At 40.0% G+C, this 25,447-nt stretch overlaps 1 protein-coding gene across 1 annotated transcript in view; it reads right to left on the bottom strand.

Moving 5' to 3' along the window:
- Nucleotides 1-25,447, bottom strand: part of NCEH1 (neutral cholesterol ester hydrolase 1) — a 60,571-nt gene that overhangs the window by 17,748 nt on the left and 17,376 nt on the right. The window contains exon 2 of the mRNA XM_081030195.1: nt 1,196-1,424. Within this exon, the coding sequence (XP_080886321.1) occupies nt 1,196-1,424 (229 nt within the window). The remainder of the gene's footprint in view (nt 1-1,195; nt 1,425-25,447) is intronic.

Genomic DNA, 25,447 nt, shown 5'->3' with positions numbered 1-25,447 from the left:
CAGTCAAAATTATGTCAAAACAGCCACGTTGACTCTCATAATCTATACCATTCCCAGAATTTACACTTTCTGACCTCCAGTGTGTCTCACCTGGCAAGTGTCCAATAGTACAGACTCATTCTATTCTGGGGCAGGGACTCTATCTTATTCATTTTTATATCCCCATCACCTACCACACATTACGGTGACCCGAGGTCGTGGCTTGCACACAACTGTTTTTATACTGGAAGTCCCATACCCCAGCAAACCTCTCGGTTCTAAGCAAACCCACATACTCAATAATCATCTGTTGAAAATGTGAACGAATCCACGAATAAAATAATAAATGATGAATGTGGAGTTAAATGAAATGGGATTACTAGCAAAAGCAATACTTTTGGCTTTTGCCTCATTTAAAAAAGTGTTATTCAAAAACAAACAAACTAGAAAAAGTTGCCATTGTCTTTAAATTTAGGGGATGCCAAAGCTCCGGGATGAAGATGAGGAAGTAGGTCCACAGTAAGGAGAGGCAGAGATAAGGCCATTACTTCCTCTTTGGCTCAGCGCACTTTTTGCCAGGGTGCTCCATTTGGCAGCTTGCCAGTTTGAACCTGTTCTGCTCATGAAAGTAATGCAAAGCTGAAGAGAATATCTTTGACCTTTCTCCCTTTTCATTGAAAGTTTGTTTCCTTTTAATGGTAGCATACTTTTATATTTTCATCCTTGGTTTCATAAGCAAATGAAATGTTGATGAGTTAACATGAGTATTCAGAAATACTTCTTCTCTTTCATAGAAAGGTGTCTTCAAAACACCAGGTAGCACAAGAGCTACAGATAATCCCCTTGTCTTATGCCCCAATGAAACTGCACCTTGTTTTGGTACAGAAAGCTATTGTTAGCACATCACAGGAAGTTAGCTAGTCTATGATTTAGGTCACAGAAAGTATTTTCAAAACAGTTTGCCTTAATGAACAAACAAATAAACCAACAAATAGGTAAAAACCTTCATGTAGGGTGTAACTATATAACCAGGACACCTTTGAGCATGAAAAGGGGACACTACTAATAATTTTGCTGGGACAATCGGGGTACCTAGGACTGTCCAGAAGAAGCAAGTCGAAAGGAGCATGCAATCGGAAAGTCAAATTCAGTGGCACACACATCTCTCCTGGGGCCAACCACAACCCCAAACAACCTGAAGGTGACCAGGACATACTTGCGCTTCCCAGGGCCCAGCCTCCTCCGTGGATATAAACCACACTGCGTTTCAGTGGTTCTTCTGGCTTTGGAGGGCCTTCAAACACTCTGACTTCCACACCGTCAAAGTCAGTGTCGGTCACCTTCACCTGAGCAGAGGACCAGGCGCTTTTCTTGCCGAAACAAAGGATGATAAAATTCAGTGCGAGCAGATGATGGCTCAGGCCCAGGTAGTGGATCAGGTTACTCTGCAGAGTGAGGGAGGGAAGAATGAGGGGAGTGCGTGTGAACTTTGTCATCACCAGAGCCACACTCACCAACTCTTACTCACTGAATTCTTCTGAGCAACTGCTACTGCAGCTGAGGACTCACTGACCACTTCTTTTTTCTCTTTCTTTTTTTTTTTTAAATTAAAATGTATTGGGGTGACAATGGTTTATAACGTTAAATAGATTTCAAGTGTATAATTCTGTATTACATCATCTACATATCCCATTGTGTGTTCACCACCCAGAGTCAGTTCTCCTTCCATCACCATATATTTGATTCCCCTTACCCTCATCTCCCACTCCCCCTTCCGCCCTTACTCTCCGGTAACCACTAAACTATTGTTTGTGTCTATGAGTTTTTGTTTCTTTGTTTGTCTAATTCCTTTGTTGCTTTCAGTTTTATATCCCACACATCAGTGAAATCATGTGGTTCTCGACTTTTTCTGTCTGACTTGTTTTGCTTAGCATAATAATGTCAAGTTGCAAATGGCACAAGTTCATGCTTTCTTATGGTAGAGTAGTATTCCTGACCACTTTAATACAATAACAACTTGTATTTACCTAGTGCTTTTAGAGCTTACAAAATACGTTCATGCATTAGATCCCCTTTGATTTTCACATCAGCTCTGAGAGGGAAATGGAGCAGGTATCATTAGTCCCATCTTATCTAGAAGGCTGAGAAATTAAATAAATGTGCCCATTTAGCTGGATAAGTGGTCGATCTGGGACTGAAACCTCGACCTGGCAAATTCCAGGTTTTAGTCCTTTTTTCCCCTTAGATCAGCACATCACAGTTCCAATAACATAGTAGGAGTGGAAGAAGAATACTTTATTTAAATGCAAATAAAAGAAAGTTTTATATTTACTGTAAGTATTTTTAAAGTGTATTTAAGCTTACATGTTTAAGTGTGTCTGGTTGTTTTGAGACTAGGAGGAAGGTTGTTTTGGGACTGTGAGAGGGAAGGAGCACAGTGAACTATAGTGCTCCTGGCATTTAGAAGCAGACCAACTCAAACGTAACTGGGAGCTTTTCAGAAATGTGCAAAGAACATGTGGCCTGCCACCTCTTCCCCTTTGAGCCCTAAGGGCATTGAGCTCAGCATTAAATGTTCACAGAAACTTATTTGGTTGGAGAAAAAGCATAGAGAGAAGAGCCCTAAGTCATCCACTCAGGAAAGACCCTGTGGAGTGTAGTCCCCTCTTTTCACCTCTTATACAAGCTCTTCCTTTTGAGTACGCATATATGACTGACCTCCCTGCCAGACTTAATGGCTGTGTTTCAAAGCTGGAGATTTGGAAGCTGCCAGGAAGCCAGTGACTAGTCAAACTAAAGAAGCCTAGAAGCGTCAAAGAGTGATTGGAAACTTTAGGTGTCTCAATTTAGATACTATATCTTCTAGTGGCTCTCAAACCTCAGGCAGGGGAACAGCGGACAATAAATGCCCTTCTGTAGAATAGGAAACAACAGTGATGATTAGTGAAATATTTAATGCCATCATAAGATCAAGGAAACAATGTTACTAGCAGAAATCAAGACTATATCAAGTCTGCAATCTACCATAATACAGCTTTCCAGCAGTGTACATGAAACACACTGGTATGCCTTGAAGAGGGAATGGTTGTCCTGTTATACAAATCTCCTTAGCCCCTGGACACCCAAGCTCCTAGTTCTTTTATCCTAGTGTCCCATATAAATACTGTCATTGTGTACATATACCCTGCCATGAAAAGAGTTGGAAAGCACTGAATTATAAAACCAGCGTTCGAGAAAAACAAACAAAAGGCAAAAATACCTAGAACAGTACCTGGCCCATACTAAGCCTTATACGAGGTGGTTATTGTTATTATTACAGCTCAGGTACATGAGGAAATGTGAGCCCAGGGACAGGTAATCCAATGTTTCTACCAATGCTGAGACTGCATTTTTCCCATCACATATATTTGTCATTAGGACCACATTGATTACCAAGTTCTGAAATTATGATATGTCAAACAGATATAAATAATGATCTCTAAAAAGGTCACTTGTATGCTTATGTCAGAGGGTGGAGGAGACTGGGGAAAAGTCATAGTACACTGATACCCCACACACATAAATAACTTAGCATGTGGTCAACTTTCAACTCGAACCAACCACATTAAATACTTAGAGCATCTATTGTAATTCACTACCTGCCTCATTTCCCATATTCAAAGGTTTGCATTCTACATCAGTGGTTCTTCACCTTTTGCAGTGACGGTCATTTCATCCTGACAGTTTTTTTGACTCTCCTCTCCTAATCCTGCCCTACTCCTTCCTATTACAGGAAAAAAAAAAATGTTTTCATGGAACATTTACCTGCATGAAAATTTGTGGTCATATTTTTAAAACATCGTAAAGTTTGCATGTGCTTTTAAATGCAGATTTAATTTTCTTTACTGGCAAGTAAATTATATGACTTGCACTTAAGACCACTGTGCAAATCACCTGAGATTCACTAATGCAGAACTCCTGTTCTACAGAAAAACCTCAATGTTTGGGGCAAGAAACTACCAAAGGTTATATAATTCAACAAGTATTAATTAGTCACCTACGATATGTAAAGACCCTACTACATGTTAGAAGAATACACAGGTGGGTAAAAGATGGACCAAAAACTTAAGTAGGTAAGAATTTGTCTTGTCTGATTCCTTCCATTTCCCCAAGTTTCCATCTCTCTTTAAGCTTTCACAGTTCTTTGCAGTTTCTCTGAGACTTTCATTTTTAAGGGAAATAATCTGATTTTAAAGCATTGATTCAGGTTTAAAAAAAATTTTTTTTAAGTTGCAGACCAAATAAAACACGTCTGCAGGCCAAATCTGGACTAAGAGCCACCAGTTGCAACTTCCGATGTAAGGGACAATCCAGTCTGACTGAAGAAGCAGCAGGAAAGCTGGTGGCAGATTAAATGCTCTTAAGTATAGATCTTCATCAAGGGTGAAACAACAACAATTTTGGGACACTTTTTTTGTGTGAGACTATACTTCGGGAAGAATTATATAGCTGAAGTGTATACAATAGATTGGTAAGAGAAGAGATTGGGAGCAAGGGCAACAGCTATAAGAATTTGGCAATTGTCTGCAGGAGGAAAACAGAGGTCTGCCCCAGAAGAACAGGTGAGGGGACATATCAGAAAATCCGTGAGACAGAGTTGATGAGCAGTGGCAACTGCTCACAGAGTGGAGGGAGCAGGCTGGTGGGACAGAGAGAAGGGATTCAAAGATACTGGAAGGTCTTCACCTGGGGTATGAGGAAGAGAGAACACAGGCAGAAGATCAATCAGGGAAATTTTAGAATTATTCCCTGTAAGGCCAATGGAACATCTATTAGGTTGGTGCAAAAGTAATTGCAGTTTAAAAGGTTAAAAATAATTGCAAAAATCGCAGTTATTTTGCACCAACCTAATAGATAGATAGGTCTGAAACTCAGATCACAAATACAGTGTCAGAGATTCAAGGAGGTCAGGCCCGAAAAATGAGATCAGAAGTAACTGTTAACTCAAACAACAGTTAAACTCAGCAGTGGTAGCAAAGAGACAAACACATGTTGCCAAGGAAACAGATCGTGGAAGAAACAGTCTTTGACAGGCAAGAAAGAAGAATCTAAATGGACAAATATATACAGTAGCAAAAGGAAAACTAAGAGTAAATCATAGTACTAAAGTAAAATTTAAAAGATTTTTTTTTAAAAAAACGGACAATTTGGCAGTTTAAGGAAGCTTTAGGACTGAAAAATGACCATCAGCATAACTAGGATGTCATCACTAGTGGCCAAAAGAAGTTTTAGGTGCATCATGAAGGCATAATCCAATTATTTCAATATCCTCATCATTGTCTTTGCTTTGTGCCAGACAGTCTAATTCTGCGTGAGCCCGTTGGCTCAGCTGGTTAGAGCATAGTCTCCTAACACCAAGGTCGCAGATTTGATTCCTAGTGGGCCAGTGGGCTGTGCCCTCCACAACTAGATTGAAAACAACCACTTGACTTGGAGTTGATGGGTCCTGGAAAAATACAGTTCCCCAATATTCCCCTCACCCCCCCAAAAAAAGATAGTCTTGTTCTGCATTTTGACTATTGCTCCCTTAAGAGATTTAGTGGCTGTGTCAACTTTTTGTCAAGATTTTCTCTTGCCTCTTATTCCAACTTACTGAGAATTCATCCCCATGCTTATGGTTGCTCAGGCCAAGTGGTAAAGGCTAGGTGACACTCAGGGATTATAGCATCATGTCAATCTTCCTGCATCAATATGCAAATGGCTTTGAATCTCATTTCTACTACTTCCTGTTGTATGCCTTAGTTAATGTTCTTATGTCTTAATTTCCTTGTCTGTAAAATGGAAATAACAGTACCGAACTCAGAGATGTTCTGAAGATGAAATGAGTTAACATGTGGAAGGCACTTAGAACAGTGCCTGGCACATTTTAAACACTATATAACTGTTTATTATTATGATCGTCAATGAATAATTAATATTATAAAAGTGTTACTTCAGTTTTTATCCCACAGAACAAACTTGACAATATTTATATCTAGTAAGTTAATGAAGACTAACCATAGTATTTAGGGAACGTTTGCATAATTTATTAAAATTTACAAATTAAACGTTTAGAACAACTTGACTTGGTTTTGACTATCAGTAACTTTTAACTTAACTTGTAATTTATGCTTAACTTATTGTAAGATCCCAGTATATCCCAGTATATATCTTCTAGTGAATCTGAGATATAAAGTTCTTCAAAAACTCTACATGATTTTTTTTCAGTACTCTTTGTAATAAACGTACATCATTTAGAACTTGAAGAAGGAGAATGGTGCTACAAATGTCAAAAATTAGCATCAGAATCTTAAAGAAATTATGGGTAACTTGGAAATGAAAATTGGATTTACAGGCTCATATAGAGATTGGGGGTGGGGGGTGTAAAGAGTTGGCCAAGAAGCTACTGGAATGGCTATTCTCCAGAGAGGAGGCCTGGAGGCAAGCCTGAGTTACCAGCCCAGGAAAAAGAAAAAGAAAAAAAGGCATAACTGTCCTCCAAATGTGAAAGACAGGGTGACTGTGCCACAGACATGGGCTAATTCCCATCCAACCTCATTCTTGGAGGTTAAATGGAGCTAATGTGACATTTCTCCAAATGTTACACAATTCAGCCAGTTGGCCAATGCACCACCTCTGAGAATGAATAAAAGATTAAATGAATTTCCCCACCACTGGAAAGAAACTGCCTGCGAAGCTGGAAAGGTAACGAAACAGTCAGCACCTTGGCCTGTCTCTTACCAACTTTATGGTTTATGCAAAGTTCCGACATCATTCTGAGCCTCTGTTTTCCTCCATGTGTTAACAAAAACAAATCTCATCTCGTTCCATTGAGTTATTGTGAAAATGTTATTAAAACACCTGGCGTATAGCAGGCACTGGCATATCTACTTTATTCATGTAATCTGATGGGTCTTAAAGTTGGCAGCATATTAGTATCACCTGGAAGCTTTTAAAAATCACCAATGCCCGAGTCCCATCCCACACCTATTAAATAATCATCTCTGAGAGTGTGACCTAAGACGAGTATTTTTTTCAGCTCTCTAGGTGATTTCAGCACATAACAAGGTTGAGAATCACTAAGTAAGTCAGCCAACTAATTCATTCAACCACCACTTACTAAGTACGCATTTGGTCATGATTGGTCTAAGCATTGGGTGTACAAGGACGAACCTTTAAATCAGAAGAGCCTATTTTCGAGAAACATACAAATGTGGTGTGGGGGTTGGAGAGAGTCTCCCCAGAACGTGCCACCCTGGCACGCAGATTATTTTAAGCTAAAAACAATTAAAGCCCAACAAACTCAAGAAGAATTTTTTTCTTTGTTTTTTAACCTCAGACTTACTTGCCTAAAGAGATTCAGATAGAAAAACCTGCCTCAGGAAGGGAACCTTAAATACTTACTGTAGCATATTCACCTGAGCATGTGTGAATTAAGTATGGCAGATGGAGGATCCAAGCAGAAATCTGTTGGCTAGATTCCCCCTTGAGTCCCATTGTTTCTGGGTGGCCCTGTAAGAATTTATCAAATGTTTGCTCTTTCTCATCTACCTGTGAATTGCCTACCCCCACCTCCTTGGTCCAAAATGACATATTTTGGCCCTTCTTTGGAATTTTCATGCTTCTGTGAATTCCCCATGCACACAAATTAAAATGTGATTTTCTCCTGTTAATCGGCTGTATGTCATTTAAATTCTTTAACCAGCCAGAAGAACTAAAGAGGTGTTCGGATTGAGGCCAAGTTGTCCCAAGTGTTACGCCTGAGAAGCCATAAACCCAAAGAACACACCAGCTGGTTGAGTGCAGGACACAGGTTTATTGAGACTTACAGAGGGTTAGTGCTCTGCAGTCAGGACAAGAAAAAGCAAGGTTATACAGGTAGAAGAAAACAAAGAGCATTCCCTGGGAGAAATCATTGGTAGGCTCTGCAGGCCTGCTCTCATGCACACAGCGCGCCAAGAAGCCAGTAGACCCTGACTGCTGGGCCAGCGTACAGAACTGTCTTTCTGATAAGCAGCGTCCTATGGAACCAGGAGACTTTGACTGCCTGCTCGCTTATCTCCCTGTGTGCCAGGTCCCTACAAAAGGTAAGTGGAAAGTTTCATGGGCCTTAAAGTGGGAACATCCTATACACAATGGATGATGATGAAAAGATGTAGAAACCTCAAAAATAGAGACCTGTATCTTAAAGCACAAAGGTATGCGACCCAGCCTAGGAGAGAGGAGACAGAGGCTCTCTGGAGGTGGTATCAGCTGAGTTGAACTGAGTTTTAATGAATGATCAGCAGGCTGGAGAAGGAGAAAAGGGTGGGGAAAGGCACGCAGATGTTTTTGTGGTGTGAGGCAGGTGTTCCATACTTCAAACTTCTGCCCAGCAGACACTTTGTCAGCATGACTCTCCTGAAGAATGGGAAAGCATCAAAGTCCTCTGTCCTATTCCCACCCAGATTACAAAAGTAAACATTCCTTCACTTGTTGGGGGCTGGATCTCTCATTCAACCCAACTGAGTAAAAAAACAGGGCTATCTGAGCACCATTTCTACAGGCTCTCAGCAATACTAAATTCCACCAGAAAGGGAGAGTCAATTTGCTCAGGGAAAGCAGGGATTGTGAAGTTGAATAAAATAAAATAAAAATGAAACCTTGGGAATGCCATCAACTTGAAGGGATAGTAGGTAGGAGAGGAAGAACTAATCATTAAAAGACCCCCACAACCCTCCTCCCACCCGCCTCCCAAACACACAAGAGGAGGAATTAATTATTGCCATGGCAAGAGAAACAAGAGACTGGATAAGTCAAGTGGGAAGAGAGTTTCAAGAAAGAACAAGTTGTTAAATGCCAGCAGGGAGGCCCAGAGCGTCACGGCATCGTGGCATTATTGGTGAACCTAGTAAGTACAGTTTAGTCACAAATATCTGGTGGGAAGCCAGACTGTAAAAACGAATGGGAGTGAAGAAATGGAGATAATGAATGTAGAGGAACACTTTCACTGTTTGTAGAGATAAGGAAGGCAGTAACACACCAGGATGAGAGAAAGAATACAGAAAACCTTTTTTTCTGAAGATGAGACTTGAGCATGCTTGTAGGGAAAGAGCCTGTAAACAAGGAGAGAGACAAAGGTTACAGAGGAGATGAGAAGTGACAAGTGAACTGAGACCCCGGAGCAAGAAGGAGACAGGTTCTGGAAAACAGATGAAAGGGCTGGTCTTGGGGGAGGCTGTGACAGGTGAGTTTATAGGAGGCAAGGAGGAAAGCTGAGAGGATTTACCTCCTAAATAGAACTTCGTTTCTGTTGAGATCAGTTCTGTCTCTACCCTAATGAAGACGGTGACTTTTCAGACTGCCCTCTTTGGAAGCAACCCATTACAATCTGGCTTCCAGCCGGTTATCTCTGACGAAGCTGCCCTTCGGAGGCTCACCAGGGCCCCCACCACTCGACTGCCAGCCCAATGACCTACTTGGCCTCACTGCAGCCATTTAACAAGTTGCTGTTTCTTGAAACTCTCTTCCCCTTCACTTCTCCAATCTCTTGTTTCTCTCGCCATGCCAATAATTAATGCCTCCCCCACCCCTTTTTTGGTCTTTGATCGATTGCTTCTTCCTCTCCTGTTCACTGGCCCCTGTAAATGATGGTGTTCCCCAGGTTCCTTTCTTTATTTTATTCAACTGTACCATTCCGGCTTTCCCTGAGCAAGCCAGTGCATTGCTATGGCACAGTGCCTAGCCAATAGGAAGTGCTTACTAACCACCAGCCGATTAAACAAATGGCTGTGACCTCTGTCCATATGCTGATGACTTCCACATCACTATCTCCAGTCTCGATCTGTCTTTCTTCAGCTCCAGGTGCATATTTCCAAACACCTCCAGGATCTAACCTAAAAGCTCTTTAAAATTAACATGTTTTATTATACCCTCCTTTCTCCACCCCCAACTCAGGAACTTGCTCCAGGAAATTCTTTATTAATGACCTGACCATAATTCGAGCTTTCAAGCTGGAAACTTGGATATAGGTTTCTCCCGCTATCTGAAAGTAGAACATTCCTATGAAAGCTATCATAAGCTGAAATGGCATCAAGTGAAAAAGCAATTACCATTAATTTTTAGGGAAATATTTGTAGGCATTCCCAGACCCCAAAAATAACCTACCCAATGAATGTCCTTAATTACACCCAGTGTAAGGTGAAGTGTAACACCCTTAGAAGCTCTCTTAGGCTTTTCTGACACCTTACAACACATCTTGCCCACGGATGCACAAAATAAATTGAGATACAGCACTGACGCCCACAAACACAGTTCAAAGCTATGGCGGCTCGATGCTGAGATGCTGCTGAGTGTGGTTCCCAGGGAGGAGCTGGGATGCCACTCTCGCCACTCGGCATGTGTGCTGCCTCTGCAAGGGCTTGCTGCAAAGCAAATGCCGAATGGTGTTTTTGCTTTTTGCCTTTTTTTTTTGTAAAAGCGAAATCCTCTTTGAATTTCTTTTGGTTAGCAAAGCAGGTGTTGATGTGGGTCTTTTGTGAAAGCAAAGTGACATAAAGCAAACTTTCAAAAGGCAGGAGATACTTCTATTTTCTTTAGCTCCTTTGTTCCTTCCTGTGATAGCCAATCAATGATCAATTCATGTCAATTCTACCTGCTAAGATTTTCTGAATCTGGTTCTACCCCCAGCTGCTATCCGCCCCCCCCCCCAACACTGCTGCTTTGATTATAAGCTCATTATTTCCTGTATTTGCTTCAGTTGAATTCTAGACAACACTTGCTCTATAACCTGATGCATACAGCTTATCAGAATTCTTACCCTGAAAGGCTGATCATATTACCTGACTGCTTAAAAACTTCCACTGACTTCCAGTTTCCTACTGAAAAAGAAAAAACAAAAATCTGAACTTGACTTTCTCGTTGATCCCACTCTACGTTCCAACCCCATTTCTCACCACCTGATCCCTTGTACTTTCCAGTTCTCTAGAGTCAAGTGTACTCAAGCTTAACTTTATTTTTTGCTGTACCTACTGTTCTCATTGGCAATGGCTTCCAGTGGTGTCGTGGAACCAGCTCTTGCCATGTCACAAAATCAACTGTTAAATTTACAAGTCGGTTGACATCAGGTCAGTAGCATGAAACGGTCATGGTGGGAGTACTCACACCATGGAAGTCAGCAATAGGATCCCTCCACCCCGCAGAGGTCACTCCACTGCCTCTACTTTATCCTCTTCATCCAGCGCACAGCATACTACTATTTCAGGGTGTGGACTCCGAAGTCAGGAAGCCAAGGTTCAATCCTGGCTCTGACACTTCCTAGTTGGGCGATTCTGGGCAAGTCAGCAAACCTCTCTCTGCCTCAGTTTCTTCTCCTGTAAAACTGGGGTGATCATGATACCTACTTTATCATGCTTTTTTTTTTTTTTTGTTACGGATACCTGGTATATAACTTAGTATTAGATCGGTGCAAAAGTAATTGCGGTTTTTGCAATTATTTTTAACCTTAAAAACCACAATTCCTTTTGCACCAACCTAATATAAAAATGCTCATAATGCTCCTTTTATGTGCTTATGTCAGGCTTTCGTAGTATTTCAGTCTGTCACATACTGCAGTCTCACTCCCTTAGCTTAGCTGTGGTAACTCACAAAGTGATTCTCACATTAGCTTGGAACCAGGCTGAATCACCAGCTGCATGGTCCCGAGATTATATGTATGTATATATTTATATATATTTCGGGGTAGCAGATTCCTTTAAGTGATATAAACCCCATCTTCCAGGCTTCCTCAGAACAAAAGGTTGTAAAGAATCACTTTTCATCATCCTTCCTTGAAATTCTTTCACCAAGGTTAGAAAGGGTAAAAGAAATGTAATAGAGAGGGAGCACAGACCTTGGACAGAGACCAGGGCCAAGTCCTGGCTCCGTCATTTATTAGCCACATGACTTGCGCATGCTTCCTAAGTTCTCTGGGCCCCAGTTTCCCAGACAAAGCAGGGGGAAAAAGAGCACATGTGAGTAGTAAATCCACATTACCTGGACGACCTGTTATCATCCTCTCTGTTTGGGGGATTTGAGCTGGCTCTGGCCTTTGGTAGGACCCCGTCCCCTTCCTAACCTGTCCTTTCTCCTGTTATTTCTTTTACTCAATACTGTAAAATAAACCTCGTCCCACACTCTGGGAATAGGCACGGACCAAAAGAGTTCTAAGTGGGGCACGGGTGCATATATGGCAAAGCGCAGAATTATCAAACCAACCTGTGCAGCACAAATATAATTATGTAACAGTAGGATTCTCTGGTGACATTCCTCTATTACAAAATTTCAAATTCGTTTAGTCCTGTATTCAAGGATTTCATTACAAGCTACAAAGCAAATCTGAGGAGAAGTTTACTACCATTCAGTTAATAAGACACCCTAGAATAGAGAAAGGAAAGAGCTCACAGAGGATTCGACACCCTAACCCCTTTACTCTAAAGCCCTCAGTTTGTTCTCTCTCTCCCAGGGCTGCAACTCAATCTGGGGAGCACAGAAAGGGTCAGCTTGTCTCTTTCCAGTTCCAAAACCTTTTTGTTTGTTGTTTTACTATCACACAGAAGATAAATAGTTTCTGTATTGCCAAAGTACTTGCTTAACATTTTCGCTGCAATGTCCATAGTCGAATGATATTTCCATGCTGACTGCAGCGTTCGACTTGACCCCACGAGCGCAGTGTTACAGAAAGGAAGGTTAGGAAAGCACATGTACATTTTTCTATATTTTTGTGTTTTTTGAGAATGAATAACAATAGGAAATTTTTACACTTTAAATTTATCATTCATTTTAATAAAATGTAGCATCTTCACTGTATTTACTTAAAAATATAAATACTGTAATTATTTTCTGTGGATTTTGACCCACGTTGGAGAACAAACTTGAAATCAAGTGACACAGTGAAAAAGTTAACTCCCCAAGCCTCCTAGAGTCTCTCAGGATAGGTCAAGGACAATAATGGCTCAGACGTAGTGATGGTTGCTCTCTGCCAGTCAGTGTTTTCAGTGTCGAGGTGTCTCAGACCAACAGCAGTCCAGTGAATTGCCCAAGGCCACACAGGCAGGAAGTGGTAGGCTGAACGTGAACTGAAGCATTCTGGATCCAGAACTTTTAACCGTCAGCCTGGATTGCCACACAGGAGTCAATTTAGTCACAAACCTACATCATAAAACTGGAAGATTTTACATCTAGAATGAACACTTAGCCTCCCGTGTTTACACAAAGGGAAACTGAGGCCCAGGGAAAAAAAAATACATGCCTCGCCCAGCGTCAGCAGCTGGAGCAGAGCAGCTGTAGCCCTGGCCACTCTGAGAGGAGGAAGCACCACCTCCTGCTCTTTCTCATCAGCACATTTCTCTCTCGAGCCTTCTCTAGTAACCTCTCTTCCTCGGTCCTGTTCCTGTCTCACTCTCCTTTGCCTTCCATATACACGCACATGACCGTTGAAATGAGACTTTAAAAAATTGAGTTCTTTTTCACTCCCATCTGTGACCTATAATAGCAATAACTAGATGGTGAGCTCCTTGGCACAAGGTCTGAGTCTTGGGGGTCAATTTTTTTTCCAGCGCCCCAGTGCCCCACGTACAGCTGGTCATCAACAAATGTCCTTCATGAGGCTACTGAAGCTGCTAAAAGCCTCCCTTGATTGCCAGGACAAGCAGCATTTGTTTTCATTTCAGTGTTCCAAGTAGCAGCTGACTAAAGGCAGCACAAAAGAATTACACATCATCTAGACAAAATCTCCCAAGCTTCCTTCTGTTATATGGCAATTCTGAGCGTGCCCACTCACGTCCTCTGCCTGACTTCACAAGTGTGTTAAACAGGATACTCCAGAATTTGGGTTAATCTTCTCCTTTATATAAAGTGTGGGAAGCAGTAAATTAGATGTGACCTGTGAGAAATAGTTTCTTAGATGGCATGTAAACCCAAAAGACACAGGCAAATCATTTCTGTAGCTATCTATAGATGTCTGAAGAACCAGATTCACATAATGAGTATAATAATGAAGACCCCTTTGTGTACATTCAGAATGTGATTCTAATAAATTAAGGCATACTATATAAAACACACAATTTTAATAATTATAATGATTACTCCTTGGTACAATGCAGTGTATGACTGCTTAAACTTTCACCTGTTTGAATCTCGCAAGAACCTGTGAAATAGGAAGAGCAGATATTACACTCATTTTAGGTTAATGTGAGGCTTAGAGAAGTTAAACGCCTTGCCCACAATCACAGAGTTCGAAATGACAAACAGCGCACCAGAGCCTCACTGACTGCCCCATCAATCTGAATATTATTACTCAGAGCTCAGAAGAAAAATCACTAAGCAAACCATTATTTAAAGCTGGGCCTCTCCCATCACACGGGTTTTGAACACTTTAAGAGTAAAAGGTTTAAAATCAGGGTGGGAAGGGAAGTAGGTCATGAAATGTATCCCAAACTCTACCCTACCAGCAGCATACTTGCCAGCAGGTCTGCTAGGCTGGTTAGCAGGATGTTTGCCTATGTAAGCTAGTGCCTAAGAAAACTAACATCTGTACAAGAGCCAGAAGCTTTACAGCAATTAGAGTTTCTATTGCCTGAAGTTTCCCCACTCCTTGGCCTAAGGCATTAGGAGAGAGGATGGCCACAAGTCCCAGAGGCTCAGGAATGCAGGCAGGGCAGTTGTGATAGATATGGAGTCCCTAACTTTGGAGGTTTTAAATCGACCCCAGGCGAGGCTTCTCAGTTTAATAGCTTCAGGAAATTAAAACAATTTACTCCTCAGCAACAAACAACTAAATGTGTTTAATGTCTAACATAGTAAGTCTAAATCAAAATATCTATACAACAGTTGAGAAAACTATATTGCCCTCCTGAGGTGAGTTCATAGGGTTAGGTATCCCATCACAAGAAAAAGGGTCCATATCTATTTTTCATCAAGTTGGTCACCAAACATTTCAGTGTTAATACTGAGTACCAGACACCAAAGCTGGTACAGAGACAAGGGGAAATACAAAGATGGGCTCCATCCTTAAGAAGCTGACAGTGTATAAGACAGGTATGTATATACACTGTGGATGAGAAAAAGGGTTTTATGAGTGGTAACCTCACAGGGTACTCTGATCATGCATTCCTAAACAGGCAGATCTTGGTGGATTATCAGCTCCAGGCATATGACTTTTTAGTTAAAGGTTTATCTTTGCCTTAAGCAAGCCTTGTCCATTGTTTCTGGGCATCTAGGTTAACGCACTTTTGAATAAGCCTTAACCACCCTCAAGAGAGCACATAATCTTGTTAACTATCCTGTAATCCAATCTTCACCTTGCTTTTCCCCACTTCCATGTAATCTTCCTTATATTCCCTCCTTAAATTCAGAGGCACAAAAGAAACTGCAAAACGGTTCTTTTCTAGAGCATTTAAGATCTTTCTCCCTGGCATATGTCATTAGCTTGGCTCAAATAAACTCATAAAAATTCACTATAGGTTTGGACATTTCTTACATTGACAACTGCAATGCAATATTATAAAAAGTACTGTGGGTACACATACAGAGAAAGAAGTAACAATTTCTAGTCAGGAGTTTGAAAGATGCTCATAGCATTGGGACATTTGAGCTGGGTCTCTAAGAACAAATAACAATTTGCCAGAAGAAAACTGGGGAGAAGGGCATTCCATACAGTGGAACAAAATATGGTAACACACAAAGGTACAGAAGAGCAAGGCTTGTTGGGAAGTTCTATTTCTCTAAGAGAAATAGAATTAGCACTGTATTTTAATGTGTTAAAATATTCTTATTTTGATGACTTTGAATCTGGTCTTTATGATACTTTTTAAGAATATCGATTCCTCCTCTCCATCACCTCCCCCCACCCCCCACCCCCAGGACAAAACTCAGAGAAGCAAAAGTCTAATTCCACTAAAGATCTAGATCATAACTGAAGAGACAAATGGAGTTTGGCACAATAAATAGGTTACTAAATTATTAGCTTTTAAAATTCACCTGTTTTTAGCAGGAGGTTATTGAGAAGTAGTTCTTTTATCTCTTATTTCTATTATCACCATTACACAATCAAATAAGTTGTCCAGTCCAAGGCTACTCAAAGAGTCTGGCTCGGTGAAATGCTGCGTCCTTGCCCTCAAAAAGCTGCAGAAGTAAAAGGCATCCAAATTGGAAAGGAAGAAGTAAAGTTGTCATGATTTGCAGATGACATGGCACTACTATATATAGAAAAATCCTAAAGAATCCACCAAAAAATGAACAGAAATAATAAAAGAATCCAGTAAAGTAGCAGGATACAAAATTAATATACAGAAATCCATCGCATTCTTCTACACTAATAAACAACAATCATCAGGAGAAATTAAGAAACAATCCCATTTACAATTGCATCAAAAAGAATAAAATACCTAGGAATAAATTTAACCAAGGAGGTGAAAGACCTATACACTGAAAACTATAAGACATTGAAGACAGAAATTAAAGAGGACACAAATAAATGGAAGGTTATACTAGGCTAATGGATTGGAAGGATTACTATCATTAAAATGTCCATACTATCCAAAGCAGCCTACAGATTCAATGCATCCCTATCAAAATACCAATTATATTTTTCACAGAAGTAGAACAAATAATCCTAAAATTTATATGGAATCACAAAAGACCCTGAATAGCCACAGCAACCTTGAGAAAGAAGAACAAAGTTGGAGGGATCATGCTCTCTGATTTCAAACTATACTGCAAAACTATAATAATCAAAATAGCATGGTACTGGCATAAAAACAGACACATAAGTCAACAGAACAGAATAGAAGGCCCAGAAATAAACCCTCACTTACATGGTCAAGTAATCTAAGGCAAAGGAAGCACAGGAGAAATGACAGTCTTTTCAACAAGCAGTGTTGGGAAAACTGGAGAGATACATGCAAAAAAAATGAAACTGGACCACTCTTACACCACATATAAAAATAAACTCGAAATGCATTAAAGACTTAAATGTAAGACCCTAACCCATAAAACTCCTAGAAGAAAACATAGGTAGTAAACTATTTGACATCAGTCTGAGTAATATCTTTTTGGATATGTCCCCATGATAAACAGAAACAAAAGCAAAAACAAACAAATGGGACTTCATCAAACTAAAAAGCTTCTGCACAGCAAGAAAACCAACCACAAAACAAAAAGACAACCTACTGAATGGGAGAATATATTTGCAAATGATATATCTGATAAGGGCTTGATATCTAAAATATATAAGGAACTCAAACAATTCAATAACAAAAAATAAACAATCTGATCAAAAAATGGGCAGAGGACATGAAAAGACATTTCTCCAAAGAAAACATACAGATGGCCGACACACATATGAAAAGATGCTTGGGATCACTAATCATCAAGGAAGTACAAATCAAAACCACAATGATACCACCTCACACCAGTCAGACCAGTCAGAATGGTTCTTATCAATAAGTCAACAATTAATAAGTGTTAGCAAGGATGTGGAGAAAAGGGAACCCTTGTGCACTATTGGTAAGACTGCAAATTGGATCAGGCACTATGGAAAATATTATGGAAGTTCCTCAAAAAACTGAAACTAGAACAACCATGTGACTTAGGAATTCCACTTCTGGATATTTACCCAAAGAAAGTGAAAACACTAAGTAGAAAAGACACATGCACCCCTATGTACATTGCAGCATTATTTACAATAGCCAATATATGAAAGCAACCTAGGTTTCATGTACATATACAATGGAATATTATGCAACAATAAAAAAAAGAGATCTTGCCATTTTCTACAACACGGATAGACCTACAGGGTGTTATGCATAGTGAAAAAAGTCAGACAGAGAAAGACAAATACCGTATGGTTTCACTTACATGTGGAATCTAAAAAGAAACCAAACCAAACAAAAACAGACTCATAGAAACAGAGACCAAAGGGATAGCTGCCAGAGGACACAGGTGAGGGGCCGTGGGTGAAAAAGGTAAAGGAGAATGTAGTCAATGATATTGTGATAAGTTTGCCCAGTGACTGGTGATTACTACAATTAGTGGGGTGATCACATGGTAAGGTATAAAAATGTCAAATCCCCATCTTAAACACCTGAAACTAATATAATATTGTATACCAACTATACTTAAGTAGAAAACAATCTTTTAATAAAAGCTGCAAGAGTGACATGATCAGATGGAAGACAATGATAAGGAATTTCAGGCTCTGGGAAAAACAGTATAATGACATCTACGTGGTCTTTCTTGCCAAGATCACTGACTAAACGGAGGCATATGCCTGGACCTGAGAGGCTGAGGACAGGAGGAAGACCATGAGATGGGAGGAGGCGGCAGAGGAGGAGAAGGAAGTTGAGGGGGAGTCTAATTATGAGGCTCCTCACTCGTGTATCTGATGACGTGGAGAAAACAAGGAGCAGAGATTGTAGATGAGAAAAGAAATGAAGGAAAAAAAAAAACCACTAAGACGTGAAAATATTGGTGGATCTAAAAAGGGGGCAGGTTTTTTTTTTTAATTAAAACACATTAGGAACCTATTCTGACATTCCTAAAATATATTACATGGAACCAAAGAGACCCTGGCCACCCCTTAGTTGTGAACTTGATTTTCGTTTTGAACACAATAAATATATCCAAAGGTGCTGAAGAGGAGCTAAATGAGACTTTTTTCATGTCTTCTGGGAAGATTGGAAATTGAGGCTTATAAGGAGTGTCAAGTAGGTATGAAGCAAAGATTTCCATTTTGAAGTCCATTCATCATGCTATCACACAATACATGGAACACGCAAGCAAAAATTGAACGTACTACTCGTATTCTCAATGTTTAATTCTTCAGTTCCTTTAGAATTGAAATTTCCTAGTGCAGAGAAAGCAGAACCCAAGAAAAATGCTGTCTTTTATAACCCAGCGATCATCCATCAGCTTTACACTTTGGAGAGGGATGACCCCGCCCACAGCTCAGAAGTAGAAAAGTTGACGTTTAAGTTCGCTTGCATTCGTTGTGCCTTCATCATTTTGCTGTATAAAGATAAAATGGTACACCATCAAATTTTACTGCCTGAGGACAAACGTATATAGCAGGGAAGGATGTTCAGGAAGAAAACTTCATGGAAGACTCACCTTCTTTGTGGGTTTTGAATTGTGGGACACGCAACGATTGATAAAGAAATATATGTATAAGGTTATTTAGCACTAAAATTTAGTATTGTTAAACATTTTCCTCCTCTCGTACCGTGCATTGGCTATGTAAAAAAATCATATAAATGGAGACACTTTAAAACAGAATCTGAGCTGCCATCCCAGAGGCATTGCCTTGTACAGCTTTATGCCTCAAGCTTTTGGAATGTTCAAACAGGGCAAACTCCCCTTTGGGCTGGGCCGAAAGCAACATTGCATCCTAAATAACTCCTTGCAAGGATAAGACAGCAGATATTATGATCATGGTTGATTGCCAGACTAAAAATTAGAACCATTCTTTAGAATTCACATCACTGTGTTAGTTAATCTTCATCCAGTACTTGTGCGCCTTCCTTCACTGATATCATTGTTCCCCTTCGGTTTTGCATTAATACTCATTGCCTTCGCTTCCTAATGGGAACACTATTTGGGTTTCTGCCTGAATCAGTGCTTCCTGAATTGCTATTCTGTTTGGTCTCAAATAAATGCTTGTTACCTCTCATTTGGGCCTTTTATGTTTTTAGGTTACATGAGGTTGACAAAGCACCTTTTTCTTTCAATTAAAGCCTCACTGAAAGTTACCACTTCATCATGTTTTATAACTTAACATGAATAGAATCATTAAATACAAATGAATGAGGGACTGAATATTTACAAAGGCAGCAATTCTTTCTTTGAAGATAGGTACCCATTCACACAGGTCATAGGGATAATAACAGTGTTATTTATTTATTTTTTTTTCCACTGCTTCGTCCCTAGCACTTCACACATTGCCTGGCATACAGGATACATGCGACAAACAATTGTGCAATGAATGAGTGTCCATAATCACACTTAGAAGTATATAGTTAATACCTGAAAAAGAAGTACATTGGTGCTTCCTACATATCTGAAACTATTTACCAAGACATGTGTTACTGTGTCTCATAATTATGAATTACTATAACTAATTTTACCTTAGCAAATACCCAAGAAAATCAAATCTAGAAAATGTTACAAGTCTGCAAATAAACAAAAATTGGAAATGACTCACTAAAGTGCAATTATCTAGGCACTCTACTACAAAAATTAAAAAAATAAAAATAAAAAAGCCCTATAAATCTGAGTGAGTTAATCAAGTAAATCAATTCCTAGGACAGTTAATGATAACTCAGTTGAGTTCAGATGTCTGGTGGGTTTAGTTGGGAAATTAAGCCATGTTAACATAAGAAGCCATCAAACAAATACCATCTAGTCTATACGCAATTCTGTAGAGAACTCCCAGTAGTTGGAACTATGTTTCACAGAGAACCATTAAAGATCTATCCTCAAGGAGTTTGTAAAGGGGCTTCTCTAACCTAATTCTCTCTCATCTAGGTCTCAGCTCTCATTTCTTTACACATCTTGCCTCATCAAATCCCTTTCTGAAGGGCTCAGTCCTTACTGACTTAAACTGAATGCAAATAAAGTTGTACAATTCTAAAACCTAAATGGCTCATGGGTATATAGACTCTTTTCTCTGAAAACCAAGGAAATGGATGTCCAGAGAGGTAGGGTGACAAGCCCCAAATCATCCAGTTACTGACATATTTGGAGTAGAATGCAGCTCAGCAGGTTCTTGGTTCCAGGTTCTTGCACTAAATCTCTATGGAAAAAAAGTTTAAATTATCTCAGAAAGTTTCTGCGACCTTAACCTTTCTTTCTCTTTCCCTTCATTGCAAAATTGCTTAACTCTATACTTATTTGTGTTATTTTAACTCTACTCTTCCACTTGACTGTTCCATCTGCCTTCCAGACCTAGAGCTGGAGCATATCCATGTTTCAACAGCATCGTTCTAAATCCTCACTACCCCAAACAACAAACCTCCCCTCACCCTTACCCCCCACCCCCAAAACCCCATAAATCCTCACTACCTGCTGCTGCCCTGATCCCTGAGTTGTCTTTGACATCCGGCTTTCTAGGCTTTTACTGCCTTTTTATATACTTAGAATATTAGAATGTTAGAACGGAAAGGAAAACTACAACGCGGCTTTTCTCAAACTGAGTTGTACGGAACAGAAATTTGAGGAGATCATTTTGCACAGAGAACAAAGAGTGAAAGGTTCTGTGGTCCTGTGATTAAGTTTGGGAAATGCTGCATACCAATTCTGCTCTCAGAGATTCACAAGGCACATCAGCTTTTGCAAGACACCGACAAGTTCCAACAATAAAATAGAAATTTATTTTACTCTTCTTCGTCTCTAATCTTTGCATGCCTATTAAACTCCTTAAAACAGGTTTGGGGAGGCTTTGCCTCATCCAGCTACCCTGTTTTACAAATCAAAGTTGAACCTGCCCTTGAATGACTTACCAGGGTCTTGCTCTATTTTCGGGCAAGTGTCAGGGCTCCCATCCAGCTCTGAGCCCCAGGCCAGGGCCCACTTGCTCTGTATTATTTCTGCTCTGCTGGATCCAATTCTTTCCTGTCTTCAGCCCACCCAACACCCAACTCTTTGCCCCTAAATGGACTACAAATGTGGGGGGAGGTGAGAAAAGTGGATGCTTGATCTTATTATTTCAACTTGATCCTACATCCAATCAGGACACAGGACTATGCTGAGTTTCCTCAGTTACACAACTTCTATGCAACAATGAACACTGGGATACGGGCATGCAAAGCCATCCTAAAGCTCTTTCTCAGGGGTTCCAGGGAACTAGAGGAACAAGCCCAGAGCAGCATGTTCTGGAGATGATTTCACGTTGAGATTCTTTAGATGAGGGCCACGGCCTTTAGGTGAAAGGGTTGCGTGAACCTGGGCCCTTCCAAAAATGTGGTGGTACATGCCTGAGTACCCTTCCATCCTCTCCATGCTTCCTTTTCATGTTCTCTGAGTTTTTCCAGATGATTCTAGAAACCCTACTATGCCAAGTATTAAAGTCTCCTTTCCATTTTTTTCCTTGGGGAAGGAGAGCTAGTACACAAAGAAGGAGTTTTAAGAGAGCGGAAAACACGCTTTGCCTAAAGAGTGGTTTGCCTAAAGTGGGCCAATGTTTGCAGAAACTTCGTGGTGCCTTTCTTTTTGAGCATTTCCAGAACAATTATGAGGTGAATGGAAAATAATGATGAGAATTAAATGATGGTTATCAGAGAGTTTCACTGATGAGTGTTAGCCCATGCTCTTCTAAACAGTTCCTTGATCCAAGAAAACAGGCCTACTCACAGCTCTCAAACGTACTCATTCCAGTTTGCTTTTATTCATTTTAATTCCTTCTCCCTTATCTCTCATCAGTCTTTCCCTAGCATCCCTGAAATGCTATTCTGCCCCAGTCTTCAAGGTACAGCTCTGATCTTAACCCTCCCAAGGTCATTCTAGCTCAGGTTTCACCCTTCTCTGAGCTCACAGCTGTTGTGAACTGTACTGCCTTTTAAAAAATTACCTAGGTAATGAATGCCTCCTCACATCTCTAGGTTTGTGATCCTGTATTACTTCACTTACTGTGCAATTATGCTTTGTCCCTCCAAAGAGAATCTGAACCCCTCAAGCATAGGAATCATTCGGAACACTTGTGCAAAGTGAAAGTTGTTCAATAAGTATTTGTTAATTAGGTGAAACATTAAATGAGTGTTAACCGTAGAACATAGGTCATAAACTCATGTCTTCAGGAGGCCAAGACAACTAATGCAAATGAGTAAAAGAGGTATAATACATTAGGGGGTAGGGAGGCTTGTGGCAAACTGGAGAAACAACGCCCTGAATAAGGAAGAAGCTGCTGCTATCCCTAGGTGATTGAATGATGTGCAAATTCTAGCCCCATGTTGCTGGACGATCTGATTGTTTAAAAAGAGAAACAGGAAGCCCAGAGTATTATGTAAAAATATCCTGAATTTAAGTGTTGATAATGGATTTAAAGATGTTTAATATACAGTGTGGGGGGAAAAGCAAACCAAAACAAAACCATAATTGCAGGTCAGTCTCTGGCTCTCAAGCTGATTATTTGAAAGTTAAATGACATTTTTCCATACAAAGAATAGGCATGATTGACAGTATTCTATCTCCAAACCTGGACAATAATAAACACAACCAAGACATGAAATTAGAAATATTTGATATTTTTTTGGTTGTCTTTGCTTTATATTTTAAATTATGATGATACATAGAAGGGGTTAATTAGAGAGCAATGACAATGGACATGGAGACTGGAGAGTCTGAATGGGATTTATGGGTCCTCTCGAGGACTGCCGAGGCCGGTGCACTTCGTTTTTTTTTTTTTTTTGGTTTTTTTTTTAAAGATTTTTATTGGGGAAGGAGAACAGGACTTTGTTGGGGAACAGTGTGTACTTCCAGGACTTTTTTCCAAGTCAAGTTGTTGTCTTTTCAATCTTGTGGAGGCATGGTGCCGTTCAGCTTCAAGTTGTTGTCCTTTCAGTCTTAGTTGTGGAGGGCGCAGCTCAGCTCCAGGTCCAGTTGCCGCTGCTAGTTGCAGGGGGCGCAGCCCACCATCCCTTGCGGGACTCGAGGAATTAAACCGGTAACCTTGTGGTTGAGAGCCCACTGGCCCATGTGGGAGTCGAGCCAGCAGCCTTCGGAGTTAGAAGCACGGAGCTCTAACTGCCTGAGCCACCGGGCCAGCCCTTCTTTGTTTTTAAAAACTCCTTTTTCCTTCAAAACACATTGATTTCCTTTTCCTTGATTTGAATTTAGTCTTCTGGTCAGAGATATTTATGACAATTTTGGGAGATCACAAAAGAAATGGGGAATGAAGATTAATTTTTCTGAGATAATTAACTGTATTAGAGTTAGAAGATTAAAGGGAAATATGTTAAAGAGAATGTAATATAATATGATATGATATATGTTATCAGTATGATAGAAAGTGCAACCGGCCTGAATGCTGTCTCCTTTACCCCCCACCAAGGATGCCAAGAAGCAGGCTATTTATAACTGGGTGTTATAATAATAGGTGCCCAATACTGTGCTAAAGGTCACTGGCCCTTCTCCTTGAGGTTGACATACGTGTTAAACACATGGTAACCCACGGGTGCTCAGGACATGCAGAGCCCTGCAACCCATGCAGGATTGGAAACTGACAGTTCTCAAACCAAAGCAACATCCAGAACACGGTACGCCTCGCCAAGAAATAGGGATCATAGGTATGACCCAACGTGGCTAACACTGACTAAAGATTTTTTATTTTTTTTTACAACTGCTTTCAGAGACTTTGTTATTCCTTTCTATACCCTGAATGGGGACACATCCTCTTTCCTTGAGGTTGAATTTGATTTCTGGAAAAGCCAAAGTTCTTCTCGATTAGAGGTGTGTGATACAGCCGAGTATTGCATTTTGTTCATAAACAAGATGAGACTATGAAGCAATGAGGCTGATGTTCACGTGCACCTCATGAAATGGCTTGGAATGAAATTTCTAAAAAAGATTTCGACATGTTCTGAGTACCTGCAATGGCATCGTCCTTAGATTAAGTTTAGAGGAAGATACTTGGAGGAACAGGCACTCTGCTAACAAGCCCCTATTTTTCCCTTCAGAGGGTGGTGTGGCAAATTGGAAACACCATGGGATTGAAATAAAAGACCAGGTTGGAATCCCTTCTTAGCTGTTACCAGCTGTATAAGTTTTGCAATAATACTTAACCTCTCAAGTACTTTCTTAATGCAAATTTCTTTATGTGTAAGAATATAGAATGTGAGAGCAGAAATTGCTACACTTGTTTACTACCTTTTCCTTAGAATAGAGCTGATACAAAGTAGATGTGCAATAAATAATCACTGAAGGAATGAACAAAAATTCTAATGTCAACTGTTTTCAATGAAATTATTATTAAACAAAGTATCCATTTAGGCTATGAAATTGACAAGTTTTTAAAAATCAGTTCATGCTGGAAAGAATATGGCACAACTGGCATTCCCTCACATTGCTATTAACCATATCAATAGTAAAATAACTTGAAAATAAGAAATACAACCTGCAAAAATATTTACGCTCTTTGATCTAATAGTTCTAATTTTGTGGAATCTCTTGTGGAAAAGCCCTAAAAACAAAAAGATTACATATACAAATATGTTCCCTGTAACATTATTTATAACAACAAGTAACTAAATAGTCTAAGGTAATAGGGGAATAGTTACATTAAAATGGCACCTGCTCCACTACAAAGAAAAGGGAACGCTATGCAGTAATAACATGGTACAACCTTCTGGTATAGTGATAAGAAAAATAAGTTGCACATAAAACTATCTGCACTGTATGATGGCATCTGAGGAAAGTAAGACAACATATACACAGAAAGAGAGAC

This window comes from Rhinolophus hipposideros (genome assembly GCF_964194185.1).
Source record: "Rhinolophus hipposideros genome assembly, chromosome: 2".
NCBI classification, from domain to species: Eukaryota; Metazoa; Chordata; class Mammalia; order Chiroptera; family Rhinolophidae; genus Rhinolophus; species Rhinolophus hipposideros.
The sequence above is the reverse complement of the archived record's forward strand: the minus strand, read 5'-3'. Positions and strand labels throughout refer to the sequence as shown.